Below are 13493 nucleotides of genomic sequence, written 5' to 3' on the forward strand. Positions count from 1 at the left end.
AACTGGGGGGTATAATTATGAAAGTGAGGTTAGTTTTCACCTCCATCCTGTCCGGTCTTTTTTAGCATGTGACGTCAGCGCAGCGGCCAGTCACCAGCACATGACAAATTCAAGTGATGCTCTTAATTCCTTTCCAAAACTCCTGACTTGTTCAATGGTAGTGCGGTTAGCTATGCGGTTCAAGTGTTGCCTCAAAAACACACGTAAACGCTTTTCCGTGAAATTTTAAAGAGATTGTAAGACCTGCATTACTAATTTGTGCCGCTGCAAAGTTTAATGCAGCGAATTAAATTTGAGCATAAACACATAAGCTTGAGCCAAACAGATAAAACTGCATCTGAATTTGTGGCATTTTCTTGAAACCACGGGTTTGTTTTGTTCGATTCTGTTTATTCTCCGCCCACGAAACGTCATCCAACTGTAACTATGCTATATATGTGAGCAAAAACAAGACTTTTTTTTTTTTTAGTTTAACAAGCGAAAGCTATGTTAGCTACTAATCTGTGGCAACACTACACAATCGAATACATGTACTTACAACGATAAAGGCGTTTGTTCTGCTCTGTACTACTTCGCCGAGTCTTGAACTGCGTCTATTGCCATTTTTCCGACAGTACATGAATGCGGCAGCAGAAGCTCATCTGTTGGATAGGGAAACTAATCAGGAGCAAAGTAAAGACTTTTCAATACTGCTAGCTACTAGGCTAGCACGGCTTTAAAGTCAGCCGTCCAAACGACACTGGAGTACAGACTTTGTTTATGAAGTGCAGCGTCTCATCTGTACAAAAAACTACATTCGAGCTATGTTTTGAGAGCGCAGTTTTGCCGTTGTGCTTAAACTATAAAGCGAACAGACTCCAGCCAGACGAGGCTTGTGGCTAGCTCATAACATTAGCTGGGAAAGAAGTGTAAGTGGAGGCAAGAAAATGGAACTGGACGACGTAGTCCTGTATCAGGACGACTCGGGAAACTCTACCATGATGTCCGACCGGGTCTCGGGTCTGGCCAGCTCAATATACCGCGAGTTTGAACGGCTCATCGAAAAGTACGACGAGGATGTGGTGAAGGAGCTGATGCCGCTGGTAGTCGCCGTGCTTGAGAACCTGGACTCGGTGTTCGCCGTTAACCAGGAGCACGAAGTGGAGCTGGAGCTGCTCAAGGAGGACAACGAGCAACTCGTCACCCAGTATGAACGGGAGAAATCTCTGAGAAAACACGTAGAGGAGGTGGGTCTCACTCTTATCACTGCCAAACTAATTTATGACCCGGATTAAAGATTAAAGGATGGAATTAAGTACTTTAGCATGAAAAGATTAAATTAAACTCGGTTGGAAAATCTGGCATTTTGCTCAACATAAGTACATATAAAATCTTATTGTGATTTCGAACTTTTTCTTAACTAAACCACTCATTGTTTATATCGTCATACATATAGAGTCCTCCAAAGACGACTTCTGAAGAGGAATTACACTTCTAAACTTGTTAGCGAAACTTTGCTCCTCTGTCGGCAAAATTTAGCGTAAAATTCAGTAAGTAACCGGTGAAATTAGGCTCTAATTGGATAGTGTTATTTAAACAATTCCAACTGCGTGGGCTGGATGTGTTCCCACATGACAAGTCTAGAGTTTCATTGACAATATGAAGTCCGTCCTGTTACAGGCGACTCTGGCATTCAAAGCCGAGGCTCGTAGTGAACTTATGCTGCGAGTTAAAGTCACCACGGCTGCATCTGTTCGACTCAATCCTCGGATTAGAGCAACCGTGTCCGAAATTCGTTTTCCAGGTGGCTGCCTCTGCATCCAACAACTGACTGATGACACTCTCACTTGTTGCTATGTTCTTCATCACCACAGATAGGTGTGTGCTGGCAACGGTGACATATTTAGCCATGTTTAGCTGCTGTTGCATCACCCGTTTCTCCTCACAAGTCGCCAGTGCACAGACTATACGATTGGCAGCAGATTCGCACATGAGTTTGGTTTAAAATAAAAAACTCATCTCTTAGTTGTGTTTTCTTAGTATGGAAGGAGTTGTAACTGTGTAACGATGATACCGGGTTACACAGATGCTTTGTGGGACAAGTCTGTCTGACACCTCAGACACAAACCAATGTGATATGTCTGTCAGAATGTGTTAAATCTTCTTTAGAAGTGTGCTTAAGCAGCACAACTCCAACTAAAATGTCTGCACCCGCCCAATAACCAGAGCAAATAATGCTCCAGTAACCAAGTGGTTAAGTTTTCAACCTGTAGCTTAAACTAGGTGAATGCAGGATGCTAAAATGTCAGATACGCTGATCGTTGATTTGAAGTCCTTCAGTCAGTAAATTCTGTAGCTCGCAGACAACTGTGGCAAATTACAGCACTGTGCAAAAGTCTTGAGCCACGTCTAATTTTTTATTATTTTGATTCCAAGCAGCCAGACTTTCTTTTAAAGTGGTCTTCAGCAATAGTTCTCCAGGCTTTTTTGAAGGTCCTTTTCAGTCCAGTCCCCGTACCTGACCCATTTTCAGAGAAATGTGGTTGTTTTTTATGTTGGATTGTTACGCCCCTAAACGCAGACCAAAGTATATAAGAGGCCCCCTAACAAACAATAAGGGTGAACCAATGTTGTGTCCACACATAGCAGACTCACTAACAAATAACCTATTTTAAATTGTATCTCAAAGATAACACAACATGACAGACAGGAAATAGTATCTTTGCACCAACAAGGTGCTGTTGGCTAAAAACTTGGCATGTCTCAGCATGGTGTGCAGTTAGTCCTTAAAAACTGAGGAAACTTAAATAAATGGAGGACAAAAGAAGAAGTGTCAGGCCTGAAGAAAGAGGAAAGAAATCCAGGAAAGACCTGACACAGGACCTGAGAGATGCATCTGGGCCTTCATTTGACCCGTGTCTATGAAAGGGTGGCTGTCAAGAAGCCATTCTTAAGGAAGGGGAATGGGGAGAAAAGGCTGACCTATGCCAAATGAGGGATGAATCCTCCTCAGAGCCTGGGCGTTGCACCTACTTCCCGTTTTCCTGGAATATATAAAGAAATAATGTTTGTCTCTGGACTTTTGTTCGGTACTGTTTTGCTCCTCTGTCACTCAGACAACAATGGGCTCAAGCACCTTTGATTAATAGAAAATGTACCCACATCCATCATTCTGTAGGGTTCTAATGCAGCTTATTTTTTAGTATAGCACTGCAAATGACTGCGGCCACAGTTAGTGAGTTAACTATTTAGTTTTTTTACTTCAGATGCTTTAAATCAGACGCTTATCCAAAGTAAATGTACATGTCAGGGACATGCTGGGAGGCGATGAGAGGTTTGGTGTCTCGCACAGGGATGTTCAACAGGTGAGATTGGGGAAGCCACTCGACCTCCTGAGTTACAGCCACCATTAAGACACAATTCTGATAGTCACTTTTTAATTTTTTGTAGCTCACTAAGATTAAAGTTTACATAAAAGAGATCCAGTGTTCCTTGTATGAAGCTAATTGCCCTGCAGGTGCAGTAAGGTCTGAATTCACTGTTTGTTCTTTTAAACCTTTTTTTCCCCTTGAATGACACATTAAATCTAAAATTAAACTTGTCATTTCCAAAAAAATAAGAAACATTGAAAGCTAAATGAAGGCAAACAGTTGAATGGTTTAAAGTTCAAACGCATCACTCCTCCTCCTAAGCCTTCCTCGTCCTCATATGTCGGCATCGTACACATAAGCAGTCCCTTGTTGAAACATTTTAAACAACACTGACCTCCTGCAGCAGTTTATCTTAATCTGCCTCATTGTTCTAGCCTGTTTGTTAATAATCTCAGATTACCAGACAATGGAAATGGCATTCAAATATGACATGTTCTCCCATTTTGAACAAAACCTCTTGCAGCGAGGGTTCGGAAATCGCTTCATCCTGCGTACATGTGCAGCTTTCTCCTCCTGGTTGACATTTGCCACGACGGTTGCATGTTGAATGACGAGCTCGACAGGTCACAGAGCAGCGTGTGAATAATTGATGTCATGTTGTAACGTGTTGCCACAGCTTTTAAATAGACCTGCGCACAACCGTTTTCCATCACATGGGATATAGTGTTCTCTCCAGCTGCTGTGTGAAACCCATCGTCTCGGATGAAAGTATCTCTTGGCTTGATGAGGAGGTTATGCCTTTTGTTTAATTTCTACCATATATGGACACCAAGCCAATCTGTTTTCAGTGTAATAGCTACTACTACAGCATCAAAATCATCCAGTAGTCAACATTCATGATGCACCTCGACATTTCGGTCAGATCTCTGTGTTGCTCTGTGATGTTGGCCAGGGAGGGGGATGTAGGGGAGTAACCATGGCCAGAGGCGGAGTATTCTGACCAAGCGGAAATCATGCAAATTCACCTTCTTGAGTGTTTTTGCATTATTTTGCAACCCTTCAGAAAGGATGGTCCCCGTCATAGATGCCACATTCATTTCCATTCATTTGTCACTGTTACATGATGGAGTTTTAAGACTTTAGATCTCCAAACTTTACATTTAATCAGATTTAGCCCACTTGAAAATGTGCTCAGACATTGTCAGAGTAGCGAGGCCTTACCAGGTATCATCAAGGTGACCGAGTGCCGGCAATTATTTACCTCAGCAAGTTGCTTTTAAATTCCAGCTGCTTGTTCTATGGTTGTACTTAAATATGTGATAGGATGTGTTTTTGCTAGGTTGCAAAATGTCAATTTTGGTTAATTTAAAATGTAGGTTACTTATAGTTTAATTTTCCTTTAACACATCATTAGATCGCTGCCTCTGTGCTCTTTATCAAACTGTTTGCTTGTGTTAATTCTCATATAACACTTGTATATGATATTTGGCATTAAAATGGATATTTATGACACATTTATCAAACCACTTTGCCTTTATTCTGAACACAAGATTGGGCGAATAATAAATGGTTTGCGTTCGAATTAATCAGTGATCACATGTCAGGCATTTGTACCCTCACGATATTGACCATTTCATTAATTTATTACTTGTCCTTTAACCTTATTGATAAAATGGTAGAGTGGTGTAAATCTCACTTTGTCTCCTGTTGAGCTGGCAGAGTTAGTAATGAGCCACAGTTGTTTCTTTTGGTTTTGTAAAAGGATTGTCAGAAGAAAAGATGGAATTTGTGAGGAACCTCACCTGAAGATACTATTTAAAATCGATTCTTTGCTAAATTGTCTGTTACTTAAGACCCAACACTTGTTAATCCCTTTTAGTTAGAGGAAGAAAAAAAAGGAAACCAATGTTTTTCTCTGAAAATGATGACCAAAGAAAACCTCTGAATGACCTTCAGAAATCCCAGGAAACACTTTCAAAGTCTAGAAGGTCTAACTCCTTGGAAGCAAAATATAAAGAAATGAGAAGCGGCTCATTACTTTTTTTGTTCATATTTACTGATACCATTATATCAGCGATAGTTCTGTATTAAAAGGCTTATATGTAGACTTGAACCCTATGATATCCTGATAGTTTTTGTAGGTAAACACTCTGCTGTAGAGGAAGGCTTTTGTTGTCGTGCTCAGCTCAGAAACCTCAACCTAATTCCTAACACGCTCCCTCTGTTTAACTGCAGCGTCCCCCCAAAACCAAAGCAACGGCCTGTTAAAAAGGAGGCTAATCAGTAGCATGGCATTCCGTTTCTAAGCTGCTCATTTGGGCAACAAGTCACCAGAAGCAGAATAATCCTGCCAAACAAACACGGCGTGCGAGCCAAGTCGCGCTTTTCTCTGCTCTGAGCCCAGATAAATACGGCTCTTTACTGGCTTGTCTCAGTAGAGGGGAGGAAAAGGCATGGCAGGAAATTCTTTGGGAAAAACAGAACTGCCCTCAGGTTTTTAGCTGGAGTCGTCTGCTGACCCTTGAAAGACCACAGCTTATACAGCAAATGCAGCTGCTCCACCTCAGTTGCCATTGTTTACTGTTGTTAACTGTGACCGGAAGAAAAAGCAAGGATTCGGCTATAACCCCTGAAACCACACAAACACACAGCCACACCCCCTCGCGGCATGGTGAATTGCAGAGCAACGCGTTCCCTTGACGCAGAACTTCGAATGCTCAATGACGACGTCACGTCGACGCCGGCAACTTTACGGAGAAGCATAAACTAGGCTTTACTTGGATGTGATGTCAGCTGATTGATCGCAACACATCAGTAACTCCTGCTCGGAGACACCAGAGAGGCTATCACAGCTCGTCTGGTTGCAGCCTGAAGATTTGGTGCCAACTCTCAGGGTTAATTGGATCACTTTTTCTAGAGTCATCATGAGTTCCGAATTGTATGGTCCCATTGTTGTTCATTCTGTTGTTGCTTCGGTACCGCTGCAGGCCTGCAGTAAGTGCAGCCTCACTGAGACCCGGGCGGCTATACCAGCCCAATCACTCACTTTTATTACCGGTAATAATCAATTCACTTTAATGTAATTCTTGTATCTGAGACCAATCACATTCTTCGTGCTTTGTTGGAAGTATTGCATGAAGATTTAATGAACGATCCTTAGATCATCTCATCGGTGGAGGAGCTTATCATTGCAGCCCTGACAGTTTTATTTTTGTTTTGACTTCTGGCAGAAACTGTAGATAATATGCAGCGTGTCTAACTAATTGCTTATTAAGACATTTAAGTGCTTTATTTTTTCAATTTGCGGGTGATTCATTGTGTTCTCACCAAATCTATTTACCGTAATCTCTGAAGCATTCAAATGGTTTACAAGATCTTACACATCTTCACTAAACGTGGATTAGAAAAATTCCTGGATCCATGTCGTGTTCAACATTGAAACTTAATCGTCTGATAATACAGTCCAATAACTTTTTGTTAAAAAAACAACAAAAACTGACTGAACAAACCACATGGCCTCCTCATCCCTGTTACTCTGCTGTAGGAGGTCCACAGTTAGTTCATCGCATCGGAGGCCAAGGCCTCCCACACCCCAACTATTCCAAATGTCCCAGCGGCAATCTGCAGCCAAAAACACTAAAAGGAGCTGATTTCACTCTGGCAATTGAGTGCCAATACAGTGGAGCCCTGTCTGTGCGGGAGTGTGCACACTTGTTCTAGAACCACATGTGTTTGTGTGCATCAGTGTATGTGTTTGGCACTTGGGGACAAAGAGATCATTATGTATGCAGTGACGGGGGAAGAGAGCATGTTCAAATGGAAGAACACTTATTCTCTGGAGCGTTGTCATATGCACAAGCCCCTTTCCTGAGTCATATGAGGAGCAGCACGGCGAGGCAGCAAAATGTGGGAGCTGTCGATGCAGTGGGTGGAGGTTTCAGTATGCGTCACACATAGATTAAGTTTGTGTTTCATGTTGTTTTCTCTCACCTGCTGAAGCTTTTTATAAAGGAATGGAATATTATTTTCACACTCGGAATCTGTCTTAACCTGCCAACCGCGTCTCTGTGTTGCAATTGTGTACATTTACAGATTAGGGCTCCACCTCATTTCCCAAGAACCCTCCTGTCTGTAGTCTAACCATGTGCTGTGTTGCTGCTCTTTGTAGGTTTACGAGGAGAATGTTGTGTTCCAAACAAGCATTCATAAGTTGCTCCCTGGGCTTTATAGAACCCTCTGCAGCCTGCGTACAGCTCTCAACCACAAGCTTTAAATGTTTGCTTATATGAGAGAAGCAGATGCTGACGCAGTCATACAAACTCACCAAAATGGAGAACATTCAAAGGTGATAAAAGGCATGAAAAGTGCCCCACTGTGAAATGGTTTGAGCCCTCAGGAAGAAAGCGACGTGTTTGTCCATGAATGGATGAAGTGAACTGTTTTTAGAAAGGTTCCTGAAGGCATCTTAATAAGACACCTTTGTGAGCAGCTTCCGGTCTCAATGTGACGCGTACATAAAGAAGGAGCAGTTTCTAATCTGATGCCCAGGTGACCCTCATCTCTCTGCAGATAACTGCAGCACAGCCCGCCGGGCCTCTCCTCCACAGAGAGAGGACATCACAAGATGGCTTGTTTACAGGCATGGCCTCAGACACCTGACTCAGCCGATCAGCTGAAGCATCAACACAAACAAAGGAGGCAACTGTAACCCAGACAATGCCACTTACTGAAATTGAAGACTGTAGCTCTCACGTTTACAGGTCAAAATATCAGGAATGCAGGTAACTGGTATTTCTTAGATTTATTTGCCCACTGGAACATCAAATTTCCTGTTTTTTATAGATCAATCAATCCATGAACAAAATTTCATTATACCTGCATAGTGACAACAAAGATTCTTGATCTTTTTTTGTAAAGATGGATTGATTCACTGGTTCAGTGTCGGTGCTGATGCTGACCTTTTACTCATCATGTTGGGTGATCAATCTGCTTTAGTTAGTTTTCTCAGCGTCATCATGAAGTGAAGTGTGTCTGCTCCGAGCTGCATTCATTCAGTGACGGTCTCGCAGTTGGCCGCGTGTCACAGTTGTCACAGGAATGCCTCGAGCCACGCGCTCATACACGTACGCACAATGAATGCAATGAAAGCTTTGAAACCATTTGCTCCGGTAATTTAGGTGTAAAATGTTTCACACCGCTCTTTACACGTAGATGGAAAAATAATTGTAATGTACGACGCAACGGTAGAACAGCAGCAGAATAGGTAATACATTTCTATAACATTCATCTAGTCATCCAGCAGCATGTGAACTGTCCTGTAACCCAAACAAAACTGTTGGATTGATGCACTTTGATACTCTTAAGACAAAATCACAGCATGACTTCACGGAGGCTATAAAATCTTTTTAATCCAGCTTAGATGAACTTCTTCACTGTATGAAATATGAATTTTGGACAGGAATCGGATAAGTGCTTGGAGTCTGTTAAACTGCACCACAGCCCACCTGCAGAAATCCCCAGCTGATGAGCATTATTATGAAGTTAAAATGCAGCAGAAGTCGGGCGATTACCTTTAGTCCGCTTCATTTCATACTTTCATATTCATTGAGATAGAACAGCCTTGACACCGATGCTGTCTCTGTCCATTTCTCTCTCTCACGTCTCGCATGGTTTTTATTGCGAGCTCATTTAGAGCAAAAGTCTAAGAAGAACCGATGGCTCACACGCGTGTTTGACTCTTCTGCCTCCTCTTCTGCCTCCTCTTCTGCCTCCTCTTCTGCCTCCTCTTCTGCCTCCTCTTCTGCCTCCTCATGCACTAATCAGCAGCCTGACAGTAGAAGTTCACACGTTACTCCTGTTTGTGTCAGTGACTTGATGATATACGTCTGTCTTTCTTTGTATTTCTCTACAGAGGTACATTGCCTTGGAAGATTCCCAGGATGGTGAGAAGAAGGATCTCCAGTGTCGACTGGTGACTTTGGAGTCCCACGCACGTCAGCTGGAGCTGAAGAGTAAAAACTACGCAGACCAGAGTAAGTCCACGGCATTCTACATCGTTTCTTTTCTTTTTTTTAATGTAATTGCTCTATTATTGGAACGCCGTGCACAGCCAACCAGGCCACATCCCGTGTGAGCAGCATTGATAGTTTGTAGGTCTTGTGACTGTGATGTGCCAGAGGCTCGATGGACTCCCATGTCCCTGCTGAATAAAGGCCACAGTAACATACTATGAACGTTCGCCTGCCAAGTCCGTTTAACAAGCTGTAATTGAATTGATTAAACGTGTTCCAGCCAGACACAGGACGGTTTTACCTTGGTTTAACCTTAACCTGCCTTTCTTTCTTTTTTTGAATTGATCTGATGTGAATAGTGAAAGCAGCCATTTCCCTGAAGGCTCCACGTACAGTTAGTGGGCAGCGACCTTTTACATCCACCTCTGAAGTGTGAAATGATAAGACTTAAATGTAAAGGCCTGCCTCAGTGTCTCAGGCTGAGGTTGTGTTTCCAGGGCATTACAAGAGAAAACCCTCCTGATGCCTGCATGACCCTCCTCATGCTGTTATTATGCTGAGGGGAAATTTGACAGTTCTCAGCAAATTTCTTTTTATTTCCACTGATGTGACACTTCTCCTTTTTTTCTGTTTGTGTGATTGTTTTCTCCCTTTGATCGGCGGCAGTGTTATGTCAGTGAGACTGCCGCTGTTAGTTCCTATCACTGGAGAGTCACTTTGATGACTGCTTACTCACTCTGATTTATTTCCAGTCACTTATTTTTGTTTTTTATTTATTGATTTATTTTTTATTGCCATTATAATTCAGAAACCGTCACGATCTGTTGTGTATAACTAATGACCCAACCCACGACGGACAGACTCAGAAACTGTCATGCTGTTGTCTCACTGATTCATCACTTAACAAAAACTTTGTGCTAGATTAGAACATGGTCGTGCTTCCACAACCAATGCACACCTGATATCTATTCTTAAGAAGATAGCTGGCGATCAGATGTGTCCTTTCAGCTGGAAATATTCAGGCTTTGCATGTGGGACTTTCCTTCAAGATCACTTCGTCTTTCTCTGCACACATCTATCTGAGACCTTAGTTGTTTCTGCTCTACTTTTTAACCTCTACTTCCTCAAAACTGCACCAACTCACAGTTTTTATCACTATTTGCGTATATGCGCTCTGTGAACCAAGAGCCTTGTTAAACATCTGCTGTTTCAGGCCTTAAACCTGTGCTGCAGAGCCTGAGGCATTCAGGACAGAAGGTGCTGGGAATAAACCTTCACTGCGGCTCAGAGGAGGGTTTTAATGTTCTGCTCTCAGTGCACTTTCGTGGCTTGAAGCTAAATAACATCTGTAACAGCTGCTTTGCTGTTTTTCCTACAAACAAACAACCACCTGAGAGCCTTGAAACCTGGAATCAGTAAGTTGTAGCTGGATATAACTGAGATTTTTGTATTTATTGCATTCTTCTTTGCTGTGTGATTGGGAGTTTTAGGATGAAGACCTTATTGAAAATGAGCTAAAACTTATTCGGAGCTCTACAACAACAAAACTGATGAGCTGAAATGGTTTTCAATGACAATTTAAGCATGTGTTAAAACTGCAATGATGATGAAAGGACCTGATCTCATGACTCACTTAAAGCAAGTTTACAAATGTTGTTGTTCACCTGTTAAGTGGAGAGTTCTGGTGATGCATTGTGGCCCTCTGCTGGCCTGAGATGGTATAACAGCAAGATACCTTTATCATTACAGTGAGCTACAGTGTGCTGTTGTTTTAACAGTTTCTTTCTGATTCAGTTGGCAGATTTGAGGAGAGAGAAGCAGAACTCAAGAAGGAATACAATGCTCTTCACCAGAGACACACTGAGGTATGCCGGTCTGGGTTATAACAATATCCTTTTCACACTTATATCACTGTCAATAAAACATGAATGTGACACAATGAAATGTATTGTGTAGCCTTTTTATTTGCTCAGCATGTGGCTGAATTATTTATGGAGTAACTTGTGTACACAGTGAGTGCTCACATAAAGGCCGTGTCAACATGGTGCTTCTCTAATACACTAGCTTCACCTCTTCATTGTATATGTATTCTTTAACACATTTCTTCCACCATAAGCACAAAATGGAGGACATTTGCCATCATATTGTCAACAGATGTGCTTGTCACAACGATACAGAGTTGTGTAGGTTAAGCTGATGTATGACTTGGTCTGTTAGAGACTGCGGTGCAGCAATAAGATGCTTTTTAGGTCTCTTATAGGTTGAACAAGAGGCACCTTTACATAGAACTCCTGTCAGAGGGTTCAGGGACACTTCTGTGTGATCTGCTGTCACTGTGGGTCATTCACTTTAACAGACTGTTTGAGCTTCACAGTATTAATATTATTAGCATCAATGTTTTGTGTCACAGACATAGAGGGAACAAGTTAATCCTCAGTTCTCTGGTTATCGGACACATTTTGACTCCCAAGTGTTTTAAGTGGCTACGCACAAAAGGAGGAGCCCTCCTAAAAACAGGCTGGGAGCAGTTCGCTCTGTAACCATAAACAAGTGATCAATCAAATTACCTGTGACCGTGCAGTGTTCTCGATGCACTTTTCAAATGCATGGGATGTAGAGGAAAGAGTGAGCAATTAATTAATTAATTAAATCAGAAACGGTTGATGGAACATTCCAAACTATGTATTTTTCAATCAAGAGCTTGAGGAATATTTTTGTAGTTTCAGTCCTGGTTGATTTAAACTAGTTAACAACAAAATGTTTAGGACATGAGAGTTAGTTACACATAGAAAACAATGGCCTACGAAATGAACAGAGCTGCTGCCGAGCCTTTGGTCCGTCTCTGTCACTCGTCCATTATTTATCATTAACAGATGTCTCGGTGTCCAAACACACCTCTCAGCCATCACCAACATGCTGCTGGTACATCGACATCGTTTTTGTGAGTCTGGCTTTCACAGCTGTGCCTGAAAGCAGTGCGTTTGATATGCGAGCAGCCATACTGGTGAAAGTTTTAAATGGCAGGGGTACTTTAGACCATTTAAACCATACATCTGGTTTTAATCTTCAGAATTTCATTGGTGCAGAGTTGCAACACCTTTCTGTCATCTTGTTTGCAGAATACAGATGATTTACATCCACACGGTTCTCTCAGTTGAGCTAACCCCATTTGTCTCTGTTATGTGGCTTTCAGATGATCCACAGCTACATGGAGCACCTGGAGAGGACGAAACACCAACATGCAACCACACCGGCAGAACCCTCGGACACGGGCACATCAGCCAGAACACGGTTAGACGTGACGCTGTGTTTTCAGAAAATCGAACTCCGCTTACTGAAAGTACAGCCGTCCCATGCAGTCATTAGCCTCTCCCTTTCATTAGAGTTCCAAAAGCTCAGTGTGGATTGGATGTCAAACTCAAGATGAGTGTTCACTGTGTTTTATTTATTCATTAGTGTGAGTATGTGAGTGACGCTGAAGGCTCTTCTCCCACACAGACAGATCCTCCCTACAGCCAAAGGCAGGAATGAGGTCAGAGAACTTCTCTCCACAGCAGAAAAACTGCACAAAATGAAGATATTGGTTGAACATGGCAATTAATTTCAGATTATTTTTGACACACTGTGTGAAAGAGGAGTGCGTATGACAGCAGGATGTCTGGCCCGACGCTGGACAGATTGAGGATGCTGTGTAATTCCAGGAAGTAGTTTGTCCGTTGCTAAAGTAATCTGCTCCAACGGGCCGATGAGCTCTGAGGTCCACTGCTCATTTAGCAGAGCAGATTGTGGCTGCACACAGGGAGCCGGAAGGTCAGAGGAGCTTGTGTTTAATACGCACATCACTTCGTCGTTGTTTTGATATAATTTGAACTCATTTGCTAACAGTGTCACCCTGTCCAGTCAGAGTTTTCTCAGTGTCCCGCTGACTGCAGAGAAGCGTCCTTATCCAAAGGTAGTCGCCACACTTCATAATGGTCTGATTGGTACATTCCAACTGCAGTGTGGTAGTCGGAGGACTCTGTTTCACCCTTGGCATGTGATGTGTGGGTTTTTTTTCTTCCACTTCTCACAGTTTATAGGCCCTGTTGTTCATCCAGTGTCCTCAGGCTTAGTTGGGGCCTGCTTCATTTTT

General features: G+C 42.4%; 1 protein-coding gene across 3 annotated transcripts in view; it reads left to right on the forward strand.

Annotated features, from left to right (window-relative positions):
• Positions 1-569: 569 nt before the first annotated feature.
• The window catches only part of spag9b (sperm associated antigen 9b), a 31136-nt gene continuing 18212 nt past the window's right edge, over positions 570-13493 (forward strand). For 2 of the 3 annotated variants that reach the window (XM_072374198.1, XM_072374199.1), the window contains exons 1-4: positions 570-1226; positions 9262-9382; positions 11156-11226; positions 12555-12652. In XM_072374198.1, the coding sequence (XP_072230299.1) occupies positions 927-1226; positions 9262-9382; positions 11156-11226; positions 12555-12652 (590 nt within the window). In that variant the 5' untranslated portion in view covers positions 570-926. The remainder of the gene's footprint in view (positions 1227-9261; positions 9383-11155; positions 11227-12554; positions 12653-13493) is intronic. The other variant, XM_072374200.1, reaches the window with a different exon arrangement.

Source organism: Leuresthes tenuis, unplaced genomic scaffold (assembly GCF_036924035.1).
Source record: "Leuresthes tenuis unplaced genomic scaffold, fLeuTen1.0.hap1 SCAF_20, whole genome shotgun sequence".
NCBI lineage: Eukaryota > Metazoa > Chordata > Actinopteri > Atheriniformes > Atherinopsidae > Leuresthes > Leuresthes tenuis.